The following is a 24,440-nucleotide window of genomic DNA, read 5'->3' on the forward strand; positions in this document are numbered from 1 at the left end:
GATAAATCTGTCGGGGGCGGTAAAGCATTCGGCGGGGGGAATTGCGGCGGGGCATTTGCCAGTCGAAAATGAGCAAACGGCACGGGAGAGGGGGGTGGCGGTGGGAAGGGGGCGAGACGATAGTATTTCCGTGCTCCAAAAACAAAAGCAGTTAATCTCGAATACTCGGTCGTGGATCGCTTAATCCACGTTTCGACGATGTTTGCGCAATGTGGCCGCCACCGCGACGGAATGCCACTTTGGTGCCTGGAATGCGGTGTAACGATCGTAATCACCTAAGATTCAGTTACGGAGGAATGTTTCTCGGGGCGCGGTATGCGCGCGCTCGAGGCCGCGGCGTGGAATTAGAGGAACATAAATACGTGCGAATTCCGATCGATCGCGAAAATTTGCCACGCTGTTCGCCAGCCAACGACCAAACGATCCGCAAGGTCGTCAGGATCAGGTATGGAGAACCTACCCCTCTGAACGTCGCGTGCGACCTTCCGATGGATTTTTCTGGAGGCTTTCTCGATTTTGTAATTTAACACTTGATCCACGGGTCCTTTTTTAGTCGTCTGTACGTTAACACGTTAACTCTTTGAGGCACACAATTTCAGATTAAAATTAAATTCAAGCTGCATAGAAAAACTTGTCAACGTATATTAATTTGTATGTATTTCTGTTTCCTCTCATTCAACATGTATGCATTGGCGCGAGAACTCACGATTTGAAATTAAATTTAAACTCAAACTGTATAGAAAAACGGTATCGAGAACTTATCAATATATTCAGATTCGCATGCGTATCTGTTTTCGTTTATTTAATATTTGCGTTAGCACGCAGCGCTACCACCTAAATAAATTTTAAATAAATTTTAAATAAAGTATCGAAGCTAACCGAAAGGTGCACTTTGTTTCATGGAGACTGACGTTAGACTTTCCGTTTATCATGATTGGTTTATACTACCTAGCCTTGCGAAAGATAATAACTTTTTTGTCTACACTTTCGCTATTTTGGAAAAAAGGTTTTTGAATTACCATTACTACATTCAATGCACTATTTTGACATTTTATTTCGTCTTCTGCGAAAGCTTTAACTAACTTTTTTCTTATATGTTGTAATAGACATTGTATTGGCTATTATCTCTCGACATAGAAAGCAGGAATTTACAGAGTTGCTAGGTAAAAGTTCAAAACTATGTTTGCAAGAAGTTCAATTCATTAATTTTTATATGGTTCGTTCAGCCTCGCTTCTTGTTTATTTATCCTTTGTTTATAGTTCGCGTACTGCGTAAAATTCTCTTTACTAGACGGTAGAGTATAGCATAAACGAAACTTTAAACAATATAGACTTGGTATTTAACGTGTTAACCACAGGCGATGGATTATTCTGTGCATTAAAATTATTTCACGCTCTTTAAGGCGATTTCTGGAAACTGAATGAATAATATACGCTTCTATGTATACACTATATTGTATAAAGAAAGTTAAAGTTCTAATTTGATTAAAAACTATTGTCATTTTTCTACAGGAGCTTTACATATGGTGAAAGTTGAGCAAAAGTTTTGATATCTGATCAGGGTATTTATATCTGATATATATTTAGAGTGCAAATATAGTTTAGTAAAGCATATGAATTTCTCCAAATTGCCTCGCAGATTAAGTGTTAAAATTACATAAGTAATTAACAACTAATAATTAACAAAAAAAAGTATATATACTATACTAATTAAAAAAAAAGGTTAATTAAGCTTCAGAAGTGTTTCATAATTAATTAAGGCAACACATACACCAATAGACGATGTTATTACTAAATTAGATACTTAAATGACATGGTTATCAAATTATGCAAACAAAAGATGTCTGACTTTCTAGAAGGCATTATAATGAAGAACAACACAATTATTGCTGCGAACATCTCACAAAGATGTTCATGTAAGAATCGTCATTATTTTTCTTCCTCTGTTACACTTTTTCAAGAATCTTGCCCTAATGAGTCTTAACGAGATATAAAAAAAGAAGGGCTCTTCCTTAAATATCTTATCTTTTTTTCTTTTCTTATAAAACTTACTTTGTGTGTAAAATAAAAATCATGATTTTACTACAATCTCTCTTTTTATAATTTGTCAAACACAAAGTATATAATTCATTATATAACGATGTCTATCAGTGCATGTATAGCCATAACGGGCCTTAACCTATTAACTACTCATACAGAAACCCAAAAAATGTATAGAACGATACGTTACATTTTTGTTTAGTTGAATTCCTTAACAAATTGAAGTAAAACAGTGCTCTGGAAAGATCCGACGCTCCCATTTCTCCAAAACTACATTTTATTACTTAAATTCACGAAAATTTTCAAACGGGATTTCCGAATTCAGGGAAAACACAATCATTGTTCCCCAAACCTGTTTCGAACGAACAAAACAAAACGAATCGCTGATTCCACTTCACAGATAGGCGACATTTTATTCAAATAACAGATAACGATTGAATTTTAACTTCTGCATTGCGCAATATTTCTTTCATATTTTTTTACGAACAACATACAAACAACTGGTATCTTTTATTTATAATATGAAACTTTTATCCGTACGAGAATAAAATATAAACCCAAATAAAAACGTGAGTAAATAAAAACAAAAATAAATAGAGAAAGTTTCGCCCATCTCCGTTCCACATGTAAACCTCAATACGGAATTCCAACCGCGCGTTTGATAGCATAATCGCGTCACGCGGCCTCGATCGCTCGCTCGCGCTATACCGTACATCAAACTTCACGGAACGGTTATGGACGTATGACGAGTGAATTATCGAACGATAACATTGACAAACCGACGAGATGTTTTGAGAGTCAACAGCCACGGTGCTGAACGGGGTCCGATAAAGTACTTCTTATGCGTCCATAAGAATGAATTTTAAATGCTGCACACGCAGAACAAGTAGAAGTGTCATCGAGTTCGATCGAGTCAACATCGGCTGAGGTGATTTAGTCGTCTCGATCGGATTACAATACCTGTCTCGAACATGCCAAACGGTTTTTGCAGCAAAACGTACCCTAAGCCGTCGAAATCGTAGATGGGTAGGATAGACTAGCGAACGGAATCGGTTACACCAATGGATAAGCAGAAAAGTAAGAAAACAAGAAGCGGTATATAGGGTACTCGTTAAATTGTTGCTTCTGTCTCTACCCATCTCCGATTCCCCTGAACTCTCTAACCCTCGATAACACCCGTCTATATTCCCGAAGCCCAAAAACCTATCTAAACACAAAACTTGAGTGTCTAATTATTGTATGTTAGAGCGAAGATATTTGTGTTCTTGTTCTCCCGGCAGTTGGATACACAATGCGCGATATTCGGTACAAATGGAACGCCGGCCTACAGTCGGTCGGCATCTCGAACGAGGTGGAACTACCGCAGTTTCGCGTGCTCGGTCACAGGCAACGACATTCAACCATACACCTATCTACAGGTAGATATCCCCCTCTTATTAGTTCTTCCTTCAGAACTTCGTCCAGAGGCTCGGGCAAACGACGAAATGAACGTGAACTGTCTTTGCTATAACCGACGTTCGCACGCCTGTACACGCCGCCAACGGTTCGGCATGTGTGGGAATATCACATCGTTCTCGAACGATTCGTGCGTTACTTTCGTTTAACGTTTCGTTCTTTTATTCTTTTTCTGTACTTTTTACATTTTCTTTTTTTGTTTGTTTATTAGTTTGCACCAAATATGCACCGTTCACCGTGTAATTGCTATACCGCGAACACGTTCGATTATTTCCGATCAAGGGAGAGCTTACCCGATAGGACGAATGCGTCCCCGGGGCTAATTCATCCGACCAAAATCGACCGATCGACTAATTTCGACTTCATCGGCGTATATGTATAAACCACGGAACAAAGGACGAATACATACTTCCCAAGTCATACGAAATCCATCAGCTTCCCGATTTAGTCCTTTATCACGGTCTGGGGGTCGACGACGTACTATTTCGAAGCGACATCGTTCGTTAATAAACAATCGAAGAATCATTCTAAGTCTATTCTCCGGTTTAACGATTAACGATCGAAAGCGGACGTGAAACGGTCGCGAAAAATAGTACCGAGTCAATCTCCGACGTTACCATCCACAACATCAGAATCAAACCGACACGACGGGCTCTCAGTGAAACGAAAGTCGACCACTACACCTAAAGGAAAATAGTCAAATGAACGAACTGGTATATGTATATACATATATATGTACATTTATATATACATGTATACGTTAAGAAACTCCGTTCGCACGTTCTCTGACGCTCGTTTGATTTTTATTCGCATTCCTGTTTTAAAGGGATGAAACGTTTCTCTCACGATAGAGATGTTACGATTAAGCAAACGAACAGAGAGATAGAGAGAGACAGATAGAATGTAAGACACGAATGGAGGAATGAACATGAAAGGAAAGACAGAGAAAGATAGAAGGAACATGAATGGGAGAGAAAAATGGAGGGAATAATAATAATTAAAAAAAGAGAGAGAGAGAGAGTAAGAGCGCGGACTTGTTGGGGTGTTTGACGGGGGTGCGAGGTAAGTGGAGGCCCCCTCGGAGCTGAAACGCGTTTGAGGGCTTCCGCGAAGGTACGTACCAACCGCGGGGGGTCTCTCTATTTTTTCAGTCGGATACACGATGAGGGACATCCGATACAAGTGGAACGAGGGCCCGGACAGCGTCGGTGTCAGCCACGAGGTCTCGCTCCCTCAGTTCAAGGTCCTTGGTCACCGTCAACGAGCCATGGAGATTAGTCTTACTACCGGTAACGTATGAATAGAACCCCACCCCCACCAACAAACCAAAATAATTCAACCCTCGCTTTTAACGGTATGGGTAAGGTGGAGAGACACGTGAGCGCTATCCGATGTCCGCAGCCGCGATGTCGCTCGTAAGGGACGTTACTACATTCGGTAATCGTCGATCGATCGATCAGTATCTCTCTCTTTCTCGCGATCTCGTCTTCCGTGCGGATACACGAGCCTGGTGGATGTTACCGAGCGATTTAGGTTCGCTGTTGCTTGCTTTGGGAAACGTTGAATCGTTACTCGGAAACGACACGAATGTCACGTACGACTTCCGCCATCTTCGCTCCTGCCATCGAGTTCTCTGCGATGTTTCATCGACTACCATCGACTTTCGCGCGATGTTGGATTCTTAATCGTTTCGCTTGTACCAAGTTTTGCGATGTGTTAGATTTCGAATAGTATAACTTCTAATGATGTGGTTTTATAAAGTACGGCTTGGATGTTCGGATTAACTCGAAGATACAAATTGTTTAAGGTGAATTAAACATTTTATTTTTCTCTCGCTAAATTGCAAGCTAGAATTGAATATTTAATGATATTCTGTGGGGTATGCTTGTTTGAGGTGTTGTTTATGATCACAAAATAGTGATCAATTCTCATAGCTTTGCTCTATTCTCCTATCTCTAACATCGATGTGTAGCTTCAAGCCTCCTTGATGGGCTTCAATGACACTATTAATCGCATTCTATTAAATAGTATCAAATTACAGATTACTTACAAATCACAGTTACTTTCTATGCAAGGTTTATATCAGTAAAAACTTTACAGTTGTTCAAACTTAATAAGTCCAGACGTTCGTTTTATTAGGTGTAGAAATTAATTCTATTCCTTTGTATATCATCCAATCATTTATACTTGTAATTATATAAATATTTACTCGACATTTAGTTACCAAATAACCAACGTCCTAAATTCTGAACATAATGACCATTACTATTTATGAATATATATATATATATATATATATATATATATATATATATATATTTCAATCTTATTCTAATAGATTACAAATGTACTTAAAAATTATTAGATACAGAAATCAATTCTCTGCCTTCACATTTAATTATTTATAACTCTAGATTAAACACAAGTATTCGTCATTTTGTTACATTAAAGTACCTCTATAGTAATAAATCACACAAATTGCTTCGAAATTTGGTTTCACAATTATATATTCTCTCTTGGAATTTGTAACAAGCAAAAATACAAATTTTTCGATTTTTGAACAATGCAGATTTGTATATTTCAAAACTCGAAATCGCGTCAGAGACATTTGTTAATTTTTTAAATCCTCGAGTCAATAGCTTACCTTCTTCACCAGAATACAACACATCTACCAAAGATTTAAAAAAAAGAAAAAACAAGGCCAGCCTTGTCTACGTGATTAAAATTTCGGTTACTGTACCTAGTTAGTTTAGGAACAAGATTTAGATTGTCGAATATACCCTCAAAGATACACAGTCGAAACTTTAAGCAAACCATAATATCGGAACGAAGCTCAACTCACAGAATATGTGATATTTTCGGAGCAAGACTAGTTTAATGTCAGAACAAGACTAACTGGGATCTCAAACTTACTCCGGTTTCAAAACTTACTCCGTCGGTGTGGGAGTGATTATGACTTCTAAGTTTAACGTGGGGAGTTCATTTGCGGATATGGAGTAAACTTTCTCCGATAGTTGAAACGCTATAGTACTTTGCAACGGCAGTCGCGTTTATGCAAAAATGGGAATAATATTTGACCTGATCTGTGTTAGGAACAAACGGCAATAATGGACCGATAATCCAAGAATGTTGGATATTGCATAAACTATGTTAAAGTCCTCGTACGAAGCAATCAGTATGCAAAGTCGTAAAGGGTTTCTTCAAGCTCTAATATTTGGGCAAACAACATGATGTTAGGACGAAAACCAAATAGAATTCTTAATTCAAATACTATATTTCCTAAAGACCATACTACTCGAAACATTCAATTAATAAACTTAACAACGTCACATATATTTCTATTTTAATTTGCCATAAAAAAAATGAAGAATACTCCCCTCCAATAATTACAGAGATCCTGAATGATCTCGTAACGTGACGTATAAATCATCGCAGTCAAATTGCAGATCAATTGCGAAAATTCCTCAAATCTCGTCCTTGAGACATTCTCATTCGTCGTGGCCTTCGGCAAATAATCTCACTTCAAGTTGCGACGTCGTTATTCCTTTCGTCTTATCCTCTTTGATGTTTCACACAGTCAAAGCTAATACCGTTCGTCACTGAGCGACGAGCAATGAGGATTGCGAACAATCCAATTTTCCCCATTCGAATGGGTTCTTCCATCGATCCGTCGCAAGACGAGCTATAAATCGTTGCATGTCTGCCTAAAAAGAACTGGCGAAAGCAACTCGATTTTCTATCAGCGTCGATTTATCGTCACGCTTTTTCCGTCTTGCTGCCGCTGCGGTTTCATCGAACACACGCGATACAGTATGGAGAATGAGTGTCCTTTCTTGAGGAGTACCTGCCGTAAGAGGGGATGTTTCTTGACACACCTCGTCAATGGACAAACTTTGTGTGCATTTCCCTCTCGCAAGGGAATCTCCAAGTCTACTTCATTTTGATTTGGTTGAAATTTTACGTAAGTGTAGTTGTATGTCATATACTCGTTAGTCTCGCGTCAATGTTTCTCAATTATCTGTTACTAAACACCTACTTTAATTTTTAAGAAATTAAGATTGCATGATAATCTCAGAAATAATGTAGGCTAGATTTAGATTAGGCATTAGTAAATTTGAAAGGCTCAAAAACAAAAATGACATTCATGAACATAAAATATTTAGTATAGTAGTAACTTACCATGCAAATAATAAGCTACGTGAAATTTCAAGTTTTAATGAGAACCTCGAGATTGAAGATCTTTGCAAAATTTAATAATATTTGGGAAACAGCATTGAAACCCCTTTCAACCAAATATGAAGTTGGGAACAGCATAATTGAGACTTAAATGTCCATCCATAGTATTACACATTTACTACACATATGCAAAATTTTTATCCAAATGGGTTACATCAGATTCGAATGTGCCCTTGTGAGAAGAGAACTGTGGAAGTTAAGCGGAACGCGACACTAGCGCCGTTTACATCAACAATTTCTAAACATGTCCTAATACCATCACTAATATCATTCTCGTCCAGTCGGAGATCTTGCAAAAACGACGTTAATATTTGGACAAATACAACCCAAACCTAACCCAACACAGAAGCTCCGCTTACCCAAGAAAGACTTTCCATTCTCCGTCCTGTAAAATGCGGTTACTTTACACCTTACGAAGTGTCTTTGTACCAAAACATGAAAAAGATTAATCCATCTTTTTCACTATACATAAAACAATACCCAATCCATATCAGAATTGGTATATAGATACCCCATAAAGTGTAAAGCAACTCCATTTTACAGTATTTTATTGCTGCTTACACGTACAATCATGCGACATTAATTCAATTCCCGTTACAAGGGAAAGTCCCTAGCGTTGGTTTCCTCGTATGAGTCCTTTGCTTCTCCATCGCTCTTCACGGAACGCTCGGAGTCGTCCAACGCTGATGACTTTTCCTCGAAGCGTGGAGGAAATTAATATGGCCGTCCGTACGAGCACACGACGTGCAACACGGATCCATTAACGGCACGAACTTTGCTTAACATCTCGCCAGCCCTCGTGGGTCGCGTACACTCGCCTCGTGCAACGAAAAGGAGCGTTGAAAGAGGGAAAGAGAGAGACGGAGTGTGGAAGAAGGTGGAGAGTCGCTCGTAAGCTACGAGTCCCCTTTTCCCGGCCTGGAGTAGTCGATGACGGTGATAGAGACGACGAAAAGGGGATATGTGAAATGGAACCGTCTGAGAAAGAGAGAGATATACAGGAGGGAACCCGAGAAAACAAAATAATAACATAGAAAAGGGCAGAGAGAAAGAGAGACATTAAAAAGAGACATTTCATGGCGCCTCTCCGTCCCCCTATCCTAACTGTCGATCTTTTAATCGTAGGCAATTATTCGCGGCTGGCCTGCGAGATCCAGTTCGTACGGTCGATGGGCTACTACCTGATTCAAATCTACATTCCCTCGGGCTTGATCGTCATAATCTCATGGGTGAGCTTTTGGCTGAACCGAAACGCGACCCCCGCTCGGGTGGCCCTCGGAGTAACCACTGTGCTCACCATGACCACTCTAATGTCCTCGACGAACGCGGCGTTACCAAAAATCTCCTACGTGAAGTCCATCGACGTCTATCTGGGAACCTGTTTCGTCATGGTGTTCGCCTCGTTGCTCGGTGAGTACCGTTGCGTACTCGTCCACGAGTAGTGATGGGTGTTCGAATCACTGTCACGAAAAGATTCGTTATACGACAAGACCATGAAGTCTCGAATCGCTTCGAATATTATTCGAAAAGGTGATTGTTTGCGACTGCGGCGACCTCTCCAACTTCAACGATTTTGGGGGAACACGTTTCCGAGTGTTCTGGTGTACGAGAAATCGCTAAAACGCTGTGAAGCATGGGCTATAGCACGAATTCTGGCATTCGTGAGTGTCACGAAGGGAAAACTAACAAGCAGTTGCGATAGAATTGCTTGTCCGTTGTAGTTGCTTTCCAAAGTAACCTAAACAAATCCTGCAGTGCCTTCTAAGTTATCGCAGACCGATCCGTCCCATTACTTTTCGTTCTGGAACCTTCTATTATCCCCTAAACTATTTTAAATTAAACCAGATCATTACTTCTCGCTGCGTGATGCTCTAGGCTGTCCCGATTCTGTTTTCAAGGCTAAGGTTCCTAGACCAAAAAGTAATTGTCCTAATTGGTCTGGGATAAATTACGAGACCAGTAATTAATCAAGGCAGATCCCATTTATTCAATCTCCACAGACATGAACAGGGCAATCATGCACACATTCCATTCGCGCCTGTGGAGATTCGCCCTCAAACGAAGAGGACGCGTACTTGGCTTCAGGGGCGAACTCTCCGCGTGCAACGCTTTGTGCTTTGGTTCTAATTCAAGTGCTTCTAGCAACAGGCAACTTGATGCTTGCATGAGTCGCAACCTGACACGCGCGAAGGCGTGAATTTGTGCTATAATTCAGATATGAGCAACTAGGCAACCAACTGCTCGCGAGCAGTCTATATGGTTGCTGATGTGCATTTGACGTCACAGATGAGTGAGGATCACGCACACATGCTGAGATTGTAAAAGTATTGAGCTTACGACGTTGCAAGCATCCCGACTCTCATGCTTGCTATAACTTGAGATATCTAAATTACTCCTACTAATTAGATACTGAAAATTAAGATTGAATAACGAGTATGTTCGTACAGCAGAACACTTCGGAATGTACTCCTAACATACTTCAAAGCTGTTGAAATCGTTGATGTCGCCACTTTTCTAAACAATTACCTCCGAAATTAGTTCTTGAGAAGCTTGAAAATTCTTCTGGGTCTCGAAGGTCTCGTTGAGTCTTGAATGTCTTGGTCTAGAACTGCACGTAGCCTATTCCCAATTACTAAACGTTATTCCTAGTCGTTAGGATAAATACTCCCATAAGTTATACTTCTAAGCATTACTCAAATAGACTAAATGATAAACAGAGACTACTACTACTACTACTACTATTGTTTGAAGGAAGAAACGTTTCTACCATTGGTTTAGGTCTTCGTATACACAATAGGCAAGAAAGGAGTCGAAATTAAAGAAAATACAACTTAGGTACAAACCATCAGGTTGAAATTGAAAAATATTTTTAAAGAATTCCTGTACACTAAAGTTCCAACAATTGTGTACATATCAGTCAGGATTAACTTAGCCACCTCAGGCTTAGTTAAACTTGTAAGAATAATAATAAAAAAGACATAAAAAATGATTGATATGTATACAGTTACCACAACTTTAATGTACAGGAGTTTTCCTTAAATATTTTTTTATTTTTAACCATACCCACAGCTTATATGTAGATTAATGTTCAACGTTCTTTGTCATTTAGCGTAAAATCTCCTTATTTAAATCAAACTTTTGTATAAATAATCTAGACTGTAATTTTGTACGCTCAAGAAAGTCTTGCATATATTATTTCAATTATAATTGTTCTTCCTTTATATTAATATGTTACACCAGGGATATTGTTTCAGAAGTTTTGTAATGATGTACGAATTCATTAATTAAAGAGAGTTTTTAAGAGATTTCTTGACGAAATTGCTATTCTCACATATTAATAAGGAAGGAACAGTTCTCTCTTCTGAGCAATCATAATTTTCTCCAGTTAGAATATTTCATTTCAATTGACTTATTTCAAGTCTATTACTTCGCTTAAAATGAACAGAAACTGATATGGAAGCGCGACATTTGTCCATATTCTGGTGATTTTGCCATAGTCTGTTATTGTACAATTTAATAGTTACGATACTTCAACTACTTTCAATACATGTGTGCAATTATCTCTGTGAGAATTAATAATTTTGACAATCATAACTTTAAATACAATAACTCCCAAAATAAAATATCGAAATGTACTGATCACTAATCGTTCATTATTCAATGTATTACATATTCAACTTATGTAACAATTAATTTTCCTTATGGCATAACATCGCTACAATATCGACAATGGTCACAGGGGAAGCTGTCAAAATAAAATACCAAAATATGTTTTTGCTAATAATTCATTATTCAATGTATTTAAATATTTGATATTTTCAATTTGTGCAATAATTAAATTTCCCATTAACGTAACAATTGACAAATGTCACAGGCCAACGTCGATTTATTCAAATAAACTGTAGCTAATACCTCTGAAGAGGTTAAACGTTTTCAACATGTTAGTACCGCGCTCTTTCATCACATCCAATCAAAGCCAATCTAGATCTATGCAAAGACGCCCCGTTAGATGCAAAGTAACCCTATTTTACGGTACTGCTACGAAAAGACGCTCAAGACTTCGAAGACGCTTCAGAATGATCAAACTAGTTAAAAATTTTCAAGACCACGTCAAGATTCTCACGATCTTTCGGTTTCAAGTAAGATTCGAAGCGATCCGTGACTGACGTCGCAATTTCGAAACGATTCTGAACTAACATCACGAATTGAAAACGATTCGAAACTGACGTCACAGATTCGAAACGGTTCGATCGGTCTCGAGCCCAGCACTATCCACGCTTGTCACCTGCGTACGTTCTTCCTGATGTTCCGTTCCTCAACAAACGAACCTGTGATCCTCGTTAAGAGGGAACGAATTCGTTCTGCGGCACAGAAACGCGTGACGTTGGTCCTTGCAACGTCGCACGATCTGTCTGTTCTGTCTCTCATTATCTGCGTGGATTCTCTGTCCCTCGTAGAATACGCCACGGTGGGTTACATGGCAAAGAGGATTCAAATGAGGAAGAACCGCTTCCAAAAAATAGCAGAAAGTATGAAGGCGGCGAGAGAGAATCCAGGACCGCCCGGAGTGCCCGGCGATCACGGAGACCACGCGCCTAAGCAAACTGTGAGTAACATCGGCCAAGCTGTCACGTCCCTTTTTGTCTTTCTTTCCAATTAGAACCTTTCTGTTGCCGTCGACATCGTCACACGTTCCGCCTTTAGCTCTATGTAGATCGATGAAATTTAGAATGTTTCTCGACGCAGTAGCGCCACCTTAGCTGATAAGTCGATCGTGTTTATTTTTGCTGGTCATCGATCGAGCTTTTTATTAACGAACTAATCTGGTAAGTGAGCGAACTTTGATATTCGTTGGGAAAGAAACATTTATATGATAACGATACGAGGTGTATAATTGAAATGTATCATTTAAAAACTATTCGAAATCTGTTCTCTATGTGCATTTATAACACTTCAAAATTTCTATATTTGTGCAGTTTCCACTACAAGTTTTCCCTGACTCTGTATCACCAAGCTAAACAGAAGCAGATGCAAAAATGTCGTTCGATAATAATCGAAATATGTTAATAACAAGTCAAAATTTCTTTAGAGGAATGCTTTCACCCCTGGCAATGGTGTTTCAGACTAATAAAACACTGCAGTGTGATTAGGTTCTCACGTACTTTACTTCTACATAACCTCAGTTTACACTCAACAAGGAACTTTTAAGTGAAAAATAAGACAACAATTTCAGTCTTAATTACAAGTTTTATACTGATGCTTCAATCCTTGGGTTGGTATCACGCACAAAATACTGCAAAAGTAGAACAAGGAACTCTAAATTTGTAAGAAGAGAAAAACATTTAGAGTAGAAAATTTATTTGAATACTAAACATTAAAACATTATAGCACGTATTATATATTCAAAGTTCATCTTCATTTTCACGTGTACACAGTTTGGGATACTTCATGATTTTGCTATTTCTAATTTAATTAAAACATCTATCAAAATTGTCCCCCATTACTTACAAACCTAACTATGTTCTACTTTTACAGTACTTTAAGAATACCCCCAAACTAATGATACTAAACAACAAAATAAAGATTATAATTAAAACTGCAATTGTCATCTTCAGATTTTTTGGAATATATCAATTATCGAATCCATATTACAGACAACTGAACGACAGAATTTAACAAGTCACATAGAAACGCGAATATCAAAATTTCGAAGCAAATACACGCTGAGTATTTCGAACGGTCTACATTCTTTTCCAACGAGTACCAAAATTGGCCATTTTCCGCCATCGTCCATCGCCATTTCTTTACTCACTCTCCCGTCTCATCGTTCGACGCTTCTTTCGCCACGAAGTCGGTCGAGATCTCGTGTGTCGGAGACACGGTTCGATCTGACGTCGAATAAGAAAAAGAAGAAAGAAAGAAAGAAAGAGAAAGAGAGTGAGAGAAAAATGTTTTTTTTTTTCGTCGCTCGAAAAACGAACGAGCCGCGAAAGGTCAAAAGCTAAAAGGTTCTGTGAAATGAATTCCCATTCGGTCGCGTTGCGCTGGACGGCGCGCTTCGTGCACGGGTACGCGATGCACTGTAAATTTTCTTTTAATCTCAGTGATTGTGAAACGGGGACAAAAAATATTAAAGGGGCGAGAAAACGTCGGAGACAGAAGGATGGCTGGAAAGGAGACGGTAATAGCAGACGGACGTCGCGCGTTGAAATGTAGCCGGGGTGTACTCGTTTTAATTAATTTCGAACGAATTAATTACTCGTTCTTTGACACGGTTGTACACAGGATGAGACACGTATAAGCCGAATTTTTCGACGTCACGAGTCATTTCATCTGCCTGTTATTATGACCGCGGGGAAAAACAGCGGCGTTAATGAAAATGACGCGTGGAAAAAAGGCGATGTCGTTGGGATTCTCTATTTTCCGCCTTCAAACGCGTTTAAACGGAAACACGAAGCGCGCATTAACGCGACAAGTACCTCGTACGCCGCGTGTAAATCCAATTACATCTCTGAAACACGAATCGAATAAAACTGAATGCTTTAAAACGAAAAAACAGCAAAAATCTACCTACGGTCAGGTGAGTTTTTCGATGTTTGACTTTAACACGTTGACTGTCATCCACGAATCTCATCGCCACTTTGACAGTCCCTTTATTTCCTCTACCCAGAGGGATTATACAGTTTAACAGGTTTCAGATTGAATTAAAATATCCCACAGATAGAGTGTTGGAAAATATTAGTCACGAATTTGATTATTGACTAATGCTTGTATTAGGGCACAGCATATTATTTACAACGTATAGTTTCGACTATTTAGTTTAAATAATGTAATTGCCCATCAAAAACAAAACTTTGCTCATAGTCTACAGTTTTATCTATCATTGTTAGTTTTTGAAAAATTTAGTTAAATAGTTACCTCATTCATAATGTTAAGGATAATTACTATTTTCGTGAATATAAATATCTGTCGAAATCAAGAATTTTGTTCACTTCATATAATATCCTGAACTTCTTAAAGTCAGTCGTACTCAATGGGTTTCAAGAATTGCAATCAAGTCTTAATACATAATTGACAAAAAAAAATGGAAATGAATACATAATACATATATTTGTATTTACCAAAATTTCTCATATGTGAAAATATATTAATTGACAAACCATTTATGTGAATAGCGTGACAGTCAACGTGTTAACCCTTAGACGACAACGTACAGTCCATCAGAGTCTACAGCCCCATTATTTCGTCCATAACTAGTTTAATTAACCACTGTAAATAATCTTGTCTTTTAACCTCTGTAATACTATGTCGTGGTTACACATTTCTATGTTGTTTTCAATTGACTACAATGAAATCTCGTCTATTGGTCTATTCGAGAAAACAATAAGGTGCCACATTTATTTGATTATTTAAGACTAAAATAATTTAGTCCCGAGTCCGGTTAGAAATTCTACGTTGGCGCTTCGCTTAATTTATCACAACATACGCCGACTCGTACGAGCAAAATTATAAATTATCAATACACTTTTAGAGAATAAATTAGGTGAATATTTCTAACTAAGTCGTGAAACATATACAAATTGGCATACTTCTAACTATCACGAACTATTACATCCCCCAAATATACATAATATAAACAATACTGATTAATCCACAATCTATTCAAAAAGTCACAAAAATTAATATTTGCAAAAAATAATTTCAGTATGTAATCTTTCATAAATTCAATTGCATATTTTACGTAGCAAAAATCCTGTGGTCGTTTAGGGCCTAAAATAATAATTGCACTACTGTACGGGAAAATAAAAGAAAAGAAACGACTAGTAAAAGACACGTTTGTCCATCCTCGATGTCGCATGTCAATCTACAAAAGTAAGGGGTTCTCCTCGAAGAAGGACACCCCACGCCGAACTGCCGTGTCTCTTGTAAGTGGTCCCGTGTTGTCCAGGAGGTGCGGTTCAAGGTACACGACCCGAAGGCACACAGCAAAGGTGGAACACTCGAAAACACCATAAACGGGCGAGCTGACGAGGAAGCAGCGCCCGCGCCACAACACCTCATTCATCCTGGCAAGGATATCAGCAAACTTTACGGTACGACTTTATACCATTCCTTCTTCGTAAAGTACCGAGAATGAGTCTCATTCCTCTTAAAGGTTCATAGAATTACGCAATTCCTTACTTGATGGTAAAACGCAGCGTTTCTCAAATTGTACACCACCATTGTGTTAAAATTGTTGGGTCTGATGAAAGATCATTTCGTTTTTCAACAGATATACGAACTGGCACCAAACAGCAAAAAATATTTTCAAAAATAAATTTTTAATCGGGACTAACAAAATGAAAATAAAAACTTAAAGCAGTCTACTATTTCACACTATAGACACAATTGATTAAATTATTATGAAAGTTTGACACAATCTTAATTCAGTATTCAATAAATGGTTTATGGTTAATTATTTCCAGGTTTTATAATTTTACTTGTACAAAACAATTCATTCAAAATATTACGTATATCCATGGTCAAAGTTAGGTGTAAATATTGCTTGGATTTTCTAAGATGTAGAAAGTTATCTAAATTATTTTAAACAAAATGTAGGAATATGTAATCTAGAATATTCATGACCTTCCTACAATTACCTTTAATTTTTCAGCCATCCAGATTTTCTTATTCGAACATATTATATTATTGTTATTGTTATCTATTTTACCGTTAATTGTATTGAATGTATTTAAAAAATGATTCAATAATTCATCAGAGATAAATGCGTAAATCAATTTTACTAAAACAATAAGCAAGTTTCTGCTTAACCAGTAGAAGTAACTCAACTCGGTGAAAATAAAAATGAAACGAATAATAAAGCAATTCCACTTCATGGATACAATACCACGTAATCGACGATAATCCTTTGTTTTCACAGTAGATGCAATGAACAGAAATGGAGTCACTTGCATTATTGAAGCAGAAAATCACTTTTTGCTCTGACTGGTTCGCCACTTTATATTGCGTAAACATTTAAAAATTGTTTTGACAAGTGACATTCAATAAAAACACGATAAATGTTTCGATATTAAAATTTTGTATTAACGAAAGATGGGAGGATTGATGTATTGTTATCGCTATATTTCAACGAACTCTATTCCACATAAGACATTTATTACGGATCTGTTAGTCACTGTTAGAACCTAAATGTGGTGTATTAACTTAACTACCAAGTATAAATATTTGATCTCGTGAATTTCTCTTTTAAGTTATAAACATATTTGACGAAGGAAAGTTTTAATGCTGAACAACAAAGGAGTTATGTATTTAATTGACGTGTGGATTCGTCTTTGTATAACGAGAAATATTCAGAATAAATTATAGAGGAAGAGTGATCAGTTGATACAAACAGTGGATATCAAATTAATCAGTCAGCATTATTGATAATGTAGTTTATATCATGCAGGGTTCCTTATCTAATGCGAACATACATCTCCACTTTTTTGAAGATATGAAAAAAATATGAAGGAAAAATATTTTTCGGTTAAAACGGATAAATAATCATTTCAGAACCATATCAAACAAAATATATACTGTTCCCAAGTTAATAAACTTAGCATTCGTATTTAAAGTAAAGTACATCACACTAAGTGCTCTGAACAATCGTTTCATCTGAATATTTTCAGTTTTTATTTCATGTTCTCGTTTTAAACTAAAATAGTTTATCACAGTGAATACTAAATATGTGAATATACGACTGTAGAATCAAGAAGGAAAGATAAATAGAAAGTAACAATAATTAGGCACATTCCTGGAAATCCCTTTTATTATCTCAATACTAAAAAAGAAAAGTAAACGATGGAGATGCATTGTACGAAAAATTACAAATGATTAGGCATGTTTTTGGACTTCCAATTAATAAACAGAATATGAAAAAAAAAATAATTAAGTAATAGGGGTGTGTTGAAAGAAAAAATGACAAATTGAATCTTGTTAAATTGGCCCTTAACGCGTGAATGAAATGTAACTCACTTTCCACGAAAACAGGATAATGCATAGATTCTCCTCTTTTGCCAGGTATTACGCCGTCGGATATCGACAAATACTCCCGCATCGTGTTCCCGGTATGTTTCGTCTGTTTCAACCTAATGTATTGGATCATATACCTGCACATCAGCGACGTCGTGGCGGACGATTTGGTGGTTCTCGAGGAAGGGAAATAAACGAATGAACGCGACGCTCGCGTGCGCACACGGCAAAAAAGGACGTGCGGTGAAAGACAGAAACGAAAGTATAAAAACTGAGGGTGGGACAGACGGGTGAAACCTGTTTCGCAAGAGGAGCTATCGAAACGAAAATGAAACAAAAAAAAGAAAAAACCAAGGGAAAAACCAAAATAACGCTGTGATTACTTCGAGACGGGGGCAAGTACAAGGAACTGTATAAATTAAATTGACCTGGCCGCTGGGGATCGACGATTAATGAAAATGGAAATATAAGAATACGAAAAAGAGACGTGAAGGGAGACTGGGAGAGCCAAATGGAAGTTAATAGCTCTCCGCTGATTTAAACGAGAATATAATTTCAATTCGAGTTAATACAAAGAAATAAAAGAAAAAAACGGAATAGTGTCAAATCAAAAAAAAAAAATAAATAAAACGTCGTCGTGGACTCGAACGAACCGCGTCGTGCTTCGAGCAAGAGATAGAGACAGTCGCCAGCCAGACCAGTCGGCCGACTGAAACGCGCTGTGACTACTTCGTGACATTCCGCAAATCCCATCGATCATAGTCTCCCTTTGCCAAGTGATCTTCGATTTCCGTGACCCATCTTGCTAAACTGTCCCCCGTAAGAAGGGTTCGATTCACGCGAGGACGAATGTGGCGGGAACACGGTAAACACGCCCCACGGAAAAAAAAATAACAAAACTATAAGAATCCTAAACTAAACGGCGTATCCACGAGCGTGCATACTTTAAACATTGCCAGTCTAGGTACGTAGCTCTTTAAGAAGAAAGAGAACAAAGAAAAATACCTTCGATATAAACACTTGTCAATTTAGCTACCATTATATACATACATATATACATATATACATATATATAAGTACATATATAGATATATAGATAACTATAGGTATATGTACATGTATATATACGTATATATATATATATACATATATAGTAAAGTTAACTAAACGTAAGGAAGAACGCAAAGCTCGAGACGGCGAATCGGAATAAACGCGATGGAAAACGAGGGACTCTTGGGAACGATCGAGAATTAACGATCGTCGCTCGAATGGCGCTCGTATGTACGTGTTTGCATGCGTCTGTGCGCGCGTGCGCGCGTGTGTGTGTGTGTGTGTGTGCATGACCGTAAGCTCGAGAAAAACGAAAAAATAGAAACGCGTGTGCGTGTGGGTGCGCGAGGATGAGTGTGTGCGGCGTCACTGTCCTACGCGTACGAACCACAAATGCGTAGGCGTACGTTTGCGCGCGTGTGTGTGTACTCTGCGAGCGCCAACGCGTGGCACGTCAAAAGAGAGCCGAATAGAGGGTTTTTATTTCGGAACCGATAACGAAAAAACAAAAACGGCATTGCTACCGGAGACTGGTGCGACTTAATACGTTAAGTAAGTACGTTGTAAGTATCTAATGTATGTAAGGAGAACTTACGCAAGACGCGTATTACGTAAATTACGTGCAGACACACGTACACGATTATCGGCGCGTCGGCCGCGACGGCTCGATCGTCGATGCGAGCACGATCAACGATTGGTGCACACTCGGTGAAACAAACGTGGCGATATAGTAAAATCGCTATAAGTTGCTGTTGTCCCAGGGATAGCCTATTTAGTGGATTACACTCAATAAGAACTTGATACTGTCTGAAACAGATTTGTTTCTCCTATTCTTGGGGGAAAAGTATATCGTCCTTGACTGCAGGATGTCAGTAATTCACAGACAACCTAGAGAAATTCTTGTTGGGGGACGGAACATTAAGGACCTCAACGCCCCCAAACGGCAGACATCGCAGCTCCGTAGCTAAACGCCAACTACCGTGCAACTACTGCTACTAATCAGTTTGCACCCAACAAGAGTACCTCTTAAAAAACCGCCTGACCGAATTGAATCGCTATACTTTGTTTCATTGAGTATGGGAAACGTTAGTCCCGCGTGACCGTCGAACAAGCGGGCGAAACAGTTTCGACGCGAGTCGCATCATTTCGAGGTAGAGCTGTTTCACGAACGTCTTTTTTATTGCCACGAACTTATGTGTGTCCGTTTCATTTTATACCACTTTTTTACCATTTATAGAACTCGTCGGACGAAGCGACCTTTTTGTATTTCCGTCACTTCTATGACCGCGATCCTCCCTCGGAATCGTGTAACTTCCGTGGAATCAGTCGCGACGCGCGACCACCCTGTACGTGTTCGTGTACGTGGGCTCAATTGGGGAGTTCTTAGCTCGTAACTACGTAGTCGCGACATGTTTACGTAGAGATACTCCCGGGACGTACGATTCAATCGGGCGCGAGTTAATTCCGATCGAGTTGCAAACACCGAGGCGAATGGCGAGCCAAGGAGAGAGACACGACTTCGGCGAAAACGAAATCAAACGGCTTTCCTCTGTTGACACGGCATGCGTGGAGGCGATCTCGCGAGGGTCATGGAATATTGTCTTTCACGTTTGCGTCGAGCACAGAGTGTTTCGATGATGGCTTGGGCGAGCGAGTCCTGAACAGAAGATCTCAAACTGTGAGTCTTAAAAGTAAAATCTCCACTTGTTGAAAAAGCTGGCGGTTTTGAGTCAGAATTTTTTCCAGTACTAATTTAGGATGTACCGAGTGTTTCTAGTTTTTAATAGCTGAAACATCTAACTAAAAATTCGGAAATTTGAAGGGACGAAAATTTTTGATTTTGAATTTGTTCCTCGAGACCTAATCCAGACCTGACCTATGTAATTCCATCTTACCGATTAAAATATGCTACATTCGGAATATTTCCGCGTCCTTGTACATTTTTTCCAAATATTGTAAGACATTAATGCTACATGTATCGAACTCCAAATGATTTCCTGACATGTATAGCAGAATAGAGACAAATATACACACGTATACATGTAGAATCCTTTGAAGAATTCAGTTCCATGTACAGAAGTCGTTATACCAAGTTTAGTCATAGAGTCAAAAACCATAATTTCTTTAGAACTAATGAAATAACACATTCATCTAATCGCAATTGTAAAAGTATGGTGCAATCTATTGACGTCACTAAACGCATTTATCTCGTGCACGAGTCTATACATGCACACATCCATAGATACACAATTTTATACACATCCATAGATACCAAATTTCATTATGGTCTAACAACTCACTTCCGTGTTACAAAGGTAATTCGAAGTCAGAACATCGCAAAACACCAAGAAATACAAAAAAAAAGTCAACAGATATGAAATCTAAATGAATTACAATAGTTTCTCTCTGTTCACGTTTAAACAATTAGTTTTATCCGTCTTTCAACCCTGAAAGCCGTTTTCCCAGCTTCCGGATACAAAAACTCGTACCGTCAATGTCGACGATCTGCAGTTTATCAAAGTAACAAACACGAAACTCCGCGAGAAATCGTAAATGTAGTTAATGGCACAAAAGTAAAACGAGTCATCGAGATCCTCGACTCGGGACTCGCTGGCTGTTTGAAGCCAGCCCTGAATCGCTTAGCAGCAACACGCAAACGCTTGTGTGCCATAGTCCTAAATGTCCTCGTCGGAAGCGGCGGAAAGGGTACAGGCGGGAAGAGCGAGAACGAGACGAAACGCTCGAAATGAAAACCGCAACCTCTCGAATCCTGGAGTGTTCCGATCCAATCGTTCCCGCGCAACTGTACCGTTCTTCGAATCGCTCGGCACGAGAAGACGTAACCAGGTGGCCCTGTTTCCGTTGATACGAAGTCCCCTCGAGAAAGGAACAGCCCCAAATCGCTGCGACGCGACGGTCGCGTTTATTCTCGCGCGTAAATTAATTTCACCGTCGAGCCGAACACACGTAGACCGTCGGTCGCGGTCCTTCTCGTTAGAGTGGCCCTTCGTCTCCCTGGGTGGCTGTTCCGTCGGTACGTTTTTGCCGGGTTAATTAACGCCAATTGTATGCCGTTCTACTTCCGTCTTTTGGATAACTCCCATGCACCCTGCTCGCGTTTTTCCGCCTACGTTTGTGACTATAGGGGTATTTTTCACGTACGCGGAGAGTCAGCCCCGCGACGCACACCGACGAGAATCTTCCCGATTTCTCGTCCCGCGAACACACGTGCACACTTACGTCTCTCGTTCTACCCCTTTCTTCGCTTCGCCAAAACCTCACCCCCGACGCTCCCGTCTTCTGTTTTTCTCACATAGCATCTCATCTCCCTTTCTCCCTTAGCCTTCTGTCGTCTCCAGCGCCGGTTGCTGGCTGCAGACTGGGTCGTGGAAGCTTGCCATTCAGGATATCGACCAGCCGACACGCCCAACCCTGTCCTCCCCTCGTCTCTGTCCTCGTGCCACCCCTGGCACTGTTTCGCTCCTTCTCGGTCTCGTCACGGTCTGTTTCCGTCTGTTTTCGTCTCTTCCAGCACTCTCCGCCGGCTCTCTTCTCTGCAATCGCCAAACAGTCCGTTTGCCAGACACTCTTGCTCATTGTGCATTTAATAAGGAGCTTCTTGCCCCGGTACTCCGCGAGAATTCTTTATAAAAGTAGGTAATCTTGCTCGAGGATCTCCTTGCTCGCCATCCCCTTCGAAATATATATATATATATATATGCGGAACAAGTGGCCGAGGGTAGCTCGTGTTTTGTCGTCCCGTTGGACCTCCATCATCACCCTGGTACACACCCCTCCGCGAGCCTATGGGTCCCGACGACCGACAGAATGACAAAACGCTTCTCGATTAATGGCGCCGTTATCGACACCGACATTCCAGCGCGTGGCTTATTATTTTTTTCGAATATCGGAACCCTTTCCGCGTGAACGAAGGAGAGAGTCTCCTCGTCGACGGGATGAAAGCGGGACGGATGAAATCGATTCGCGTAGGCGCCAGAGGGGTGTTGGAGGAGGAGGGTAGACGGTGCACCGAGACTCGAATTAACATTCTCGACCCCTCGTTCGTCTCTTCGTTCTGCACGTATTAATGATATAATGTAAGTATCGAGATACTTCCACGTCCGCCCCACCGGAAGCATTATTAATGCGATTTATATAATTGTACATCCGTTATCTACTTGGAGTCTCTACTATAGCGTGAAATGAGAAAAAAAAATGGGAAAGAAAGGAACTAGCGTTTTATCGTTGTGATATATTCTATAGTGTCTACGATGCATCTATTCAACCGTGTATCCGCGTATGCGTTCATACATACCCCACGTATTTGTACGTGCGTACGTTATATACGTGTGCCTATTGTTTACGTTTGAAATCTACGGAGCCGTGCGTTGAGCATGTGCGCGAGGAACTGGCACGTCCCGTAGGGCGACGAGGATTGAGGGAGGGAGGCTCTTCCGTAGCTAACGTCAAACTAGGTAGTTAGGCTGAACTAAGCGAATTGTACCTACAATAGAAACAGAACAAGCGTAAACGAGAGGGGTGGGGACCTTTGAACCGTTTCCCCGCGACGAGAACGAATTCGCGAAACCTTCGAGGTGCGCGCGATACGCCGATACGATTAACCGGTGAGATCGAATCCAGTATCCGGTCTAAGTCGCGATCGTTCGTCCATTTTCGGAAGCGAAGATTGAGCGCGGAGCACGAAGAAACGCGAACGCGTGGAAACGTTCCAAACGGCGAAGAAATATAATTTTATAGGAGACAAACCCCTCGTGTACATTGTATATTTTAGAGAGTCCATTTGAGACATGTCCCTCGAGCTCGCACCGTGTCCCCCCAATTGGCAAAGACGAGATATCGCGATTCGCGACAAAAATGTATTCCGAACGTTGACACTTGGAACTGTTTCGACGCCTTCCACTCTTCAAATTCTGAACCGTGACGCATTAAAACCTAGAGAATAATGATTCCTCTTAGCGGTTCGCGACGTTGTCTTATCGAAAAACGATCGTAAGGCTTTTAAGTGCGCGCCAGTTCCTCCGAACCGACCACGGTCAGTTATTATTATTACTATTATTATTATTATTACTATCGTTATGTTTATTATTATTATGATGATTATCATTGATACTATTATACATATATATATATATATATATATATATATAAAAAGTTTAAGGAATTCGAACAAATTCACAGCGATCTCTGTCCTCTGGCAGGATGAAGACGACAGTAAAAGAAGATACCCAAGTGAAAAGAAAAAGAGACAATGAAGAAGAATATGAATTCGCGTTATCGGCGGGCACCTACATATTAATATCGCGTAATTATATTACCGGAAAAAAAAAAATATATATATAAACGATATCGTTAATTACCAAAGAGCACCATCGACGCGCAGACATCTCGGGATTTAAAGTCGAGAGTGAAAACAAAGGAAAACCGAAAATGAAGTTAAAAAAAAACAAAACAGAAATTAAAAAGAAAAGGAACCTATTAATACTATACAAATCGATCATCTTGTAAATACGAGTTTTATACAGAGCGATTGTATCCGTTAAAGAAAAAAAAAATGAAAAGAGAGTACCTACTGCGAAGTAATATATACATATTATATATATACATATATATACATATTATATATATAT

The 24,440-nt window shown here is 39.4% G+C and overlaps 1 protein-coding gene across 12 annotated transcripts in view; it reads left to right on the top strand.

Moving 5' to 3' along the window:
* LOC128895084 (gamma-aminobutyric acid receptor subunit beta) overlaps positions 1-19,304 on the top strand; it is a 234,612-nt gene extending 215,308 nt beyond the window's left edge. For 3 of the 12 annotated variants that reach the window (XM_054157331.1, XM_054157332.1, XM_054157343.1), the window contains 6 exons: positions 3,321-3,458; positions 4,647-4,784; positions 8,857-9,141; positions 12,189-12,337; positions 15,662-15,824; positions 17,791-19,304. In XM_054157331.1, coding sequence (XP_054013306.1) covers positions 3,321-3,458; positions 4,647-4,784; positions 8,857-9,141; positions 12,189-12,337; positions 15,662-15,824; positions 17,791-17,936 — 1,019 coding nt within the window. In that variant the 3' untranslated portion in view covers positions 17,937-19,304. The remainder of the gene's footprint in view (positions 1-3,320; positions 3,459-4,646; positions 4,785-8,856; positions 9,142-12,188; positions 12,338-15,661; positions 15,825-17,790) is intronic. The other 9 variants (XM_054157337.1, XM_054157338.1, XM_054157339.1 and 6 more) reach the window with 6 other exon arrangements.
* Positions 19,305-24,440: the final 5,136 nt, after the last annotated feature.

Source organism: Hylaeus anthracinus, unplaced genomic scaffold (genome assembly GCF_026225885.1).
Source record: "Hylaeus anthracinus isolate JK02 unplaced genomic scaffold, UHH_iyHylAnth1.0_haploid 4, whole genome shotgun sequence".
Lineage (NCBI taxonomy): Eukaryota > Metazoa > Arthropoda > Insecta > Hymenoptera > Colletidae > Hylaeus > Hylaeus anthracinus.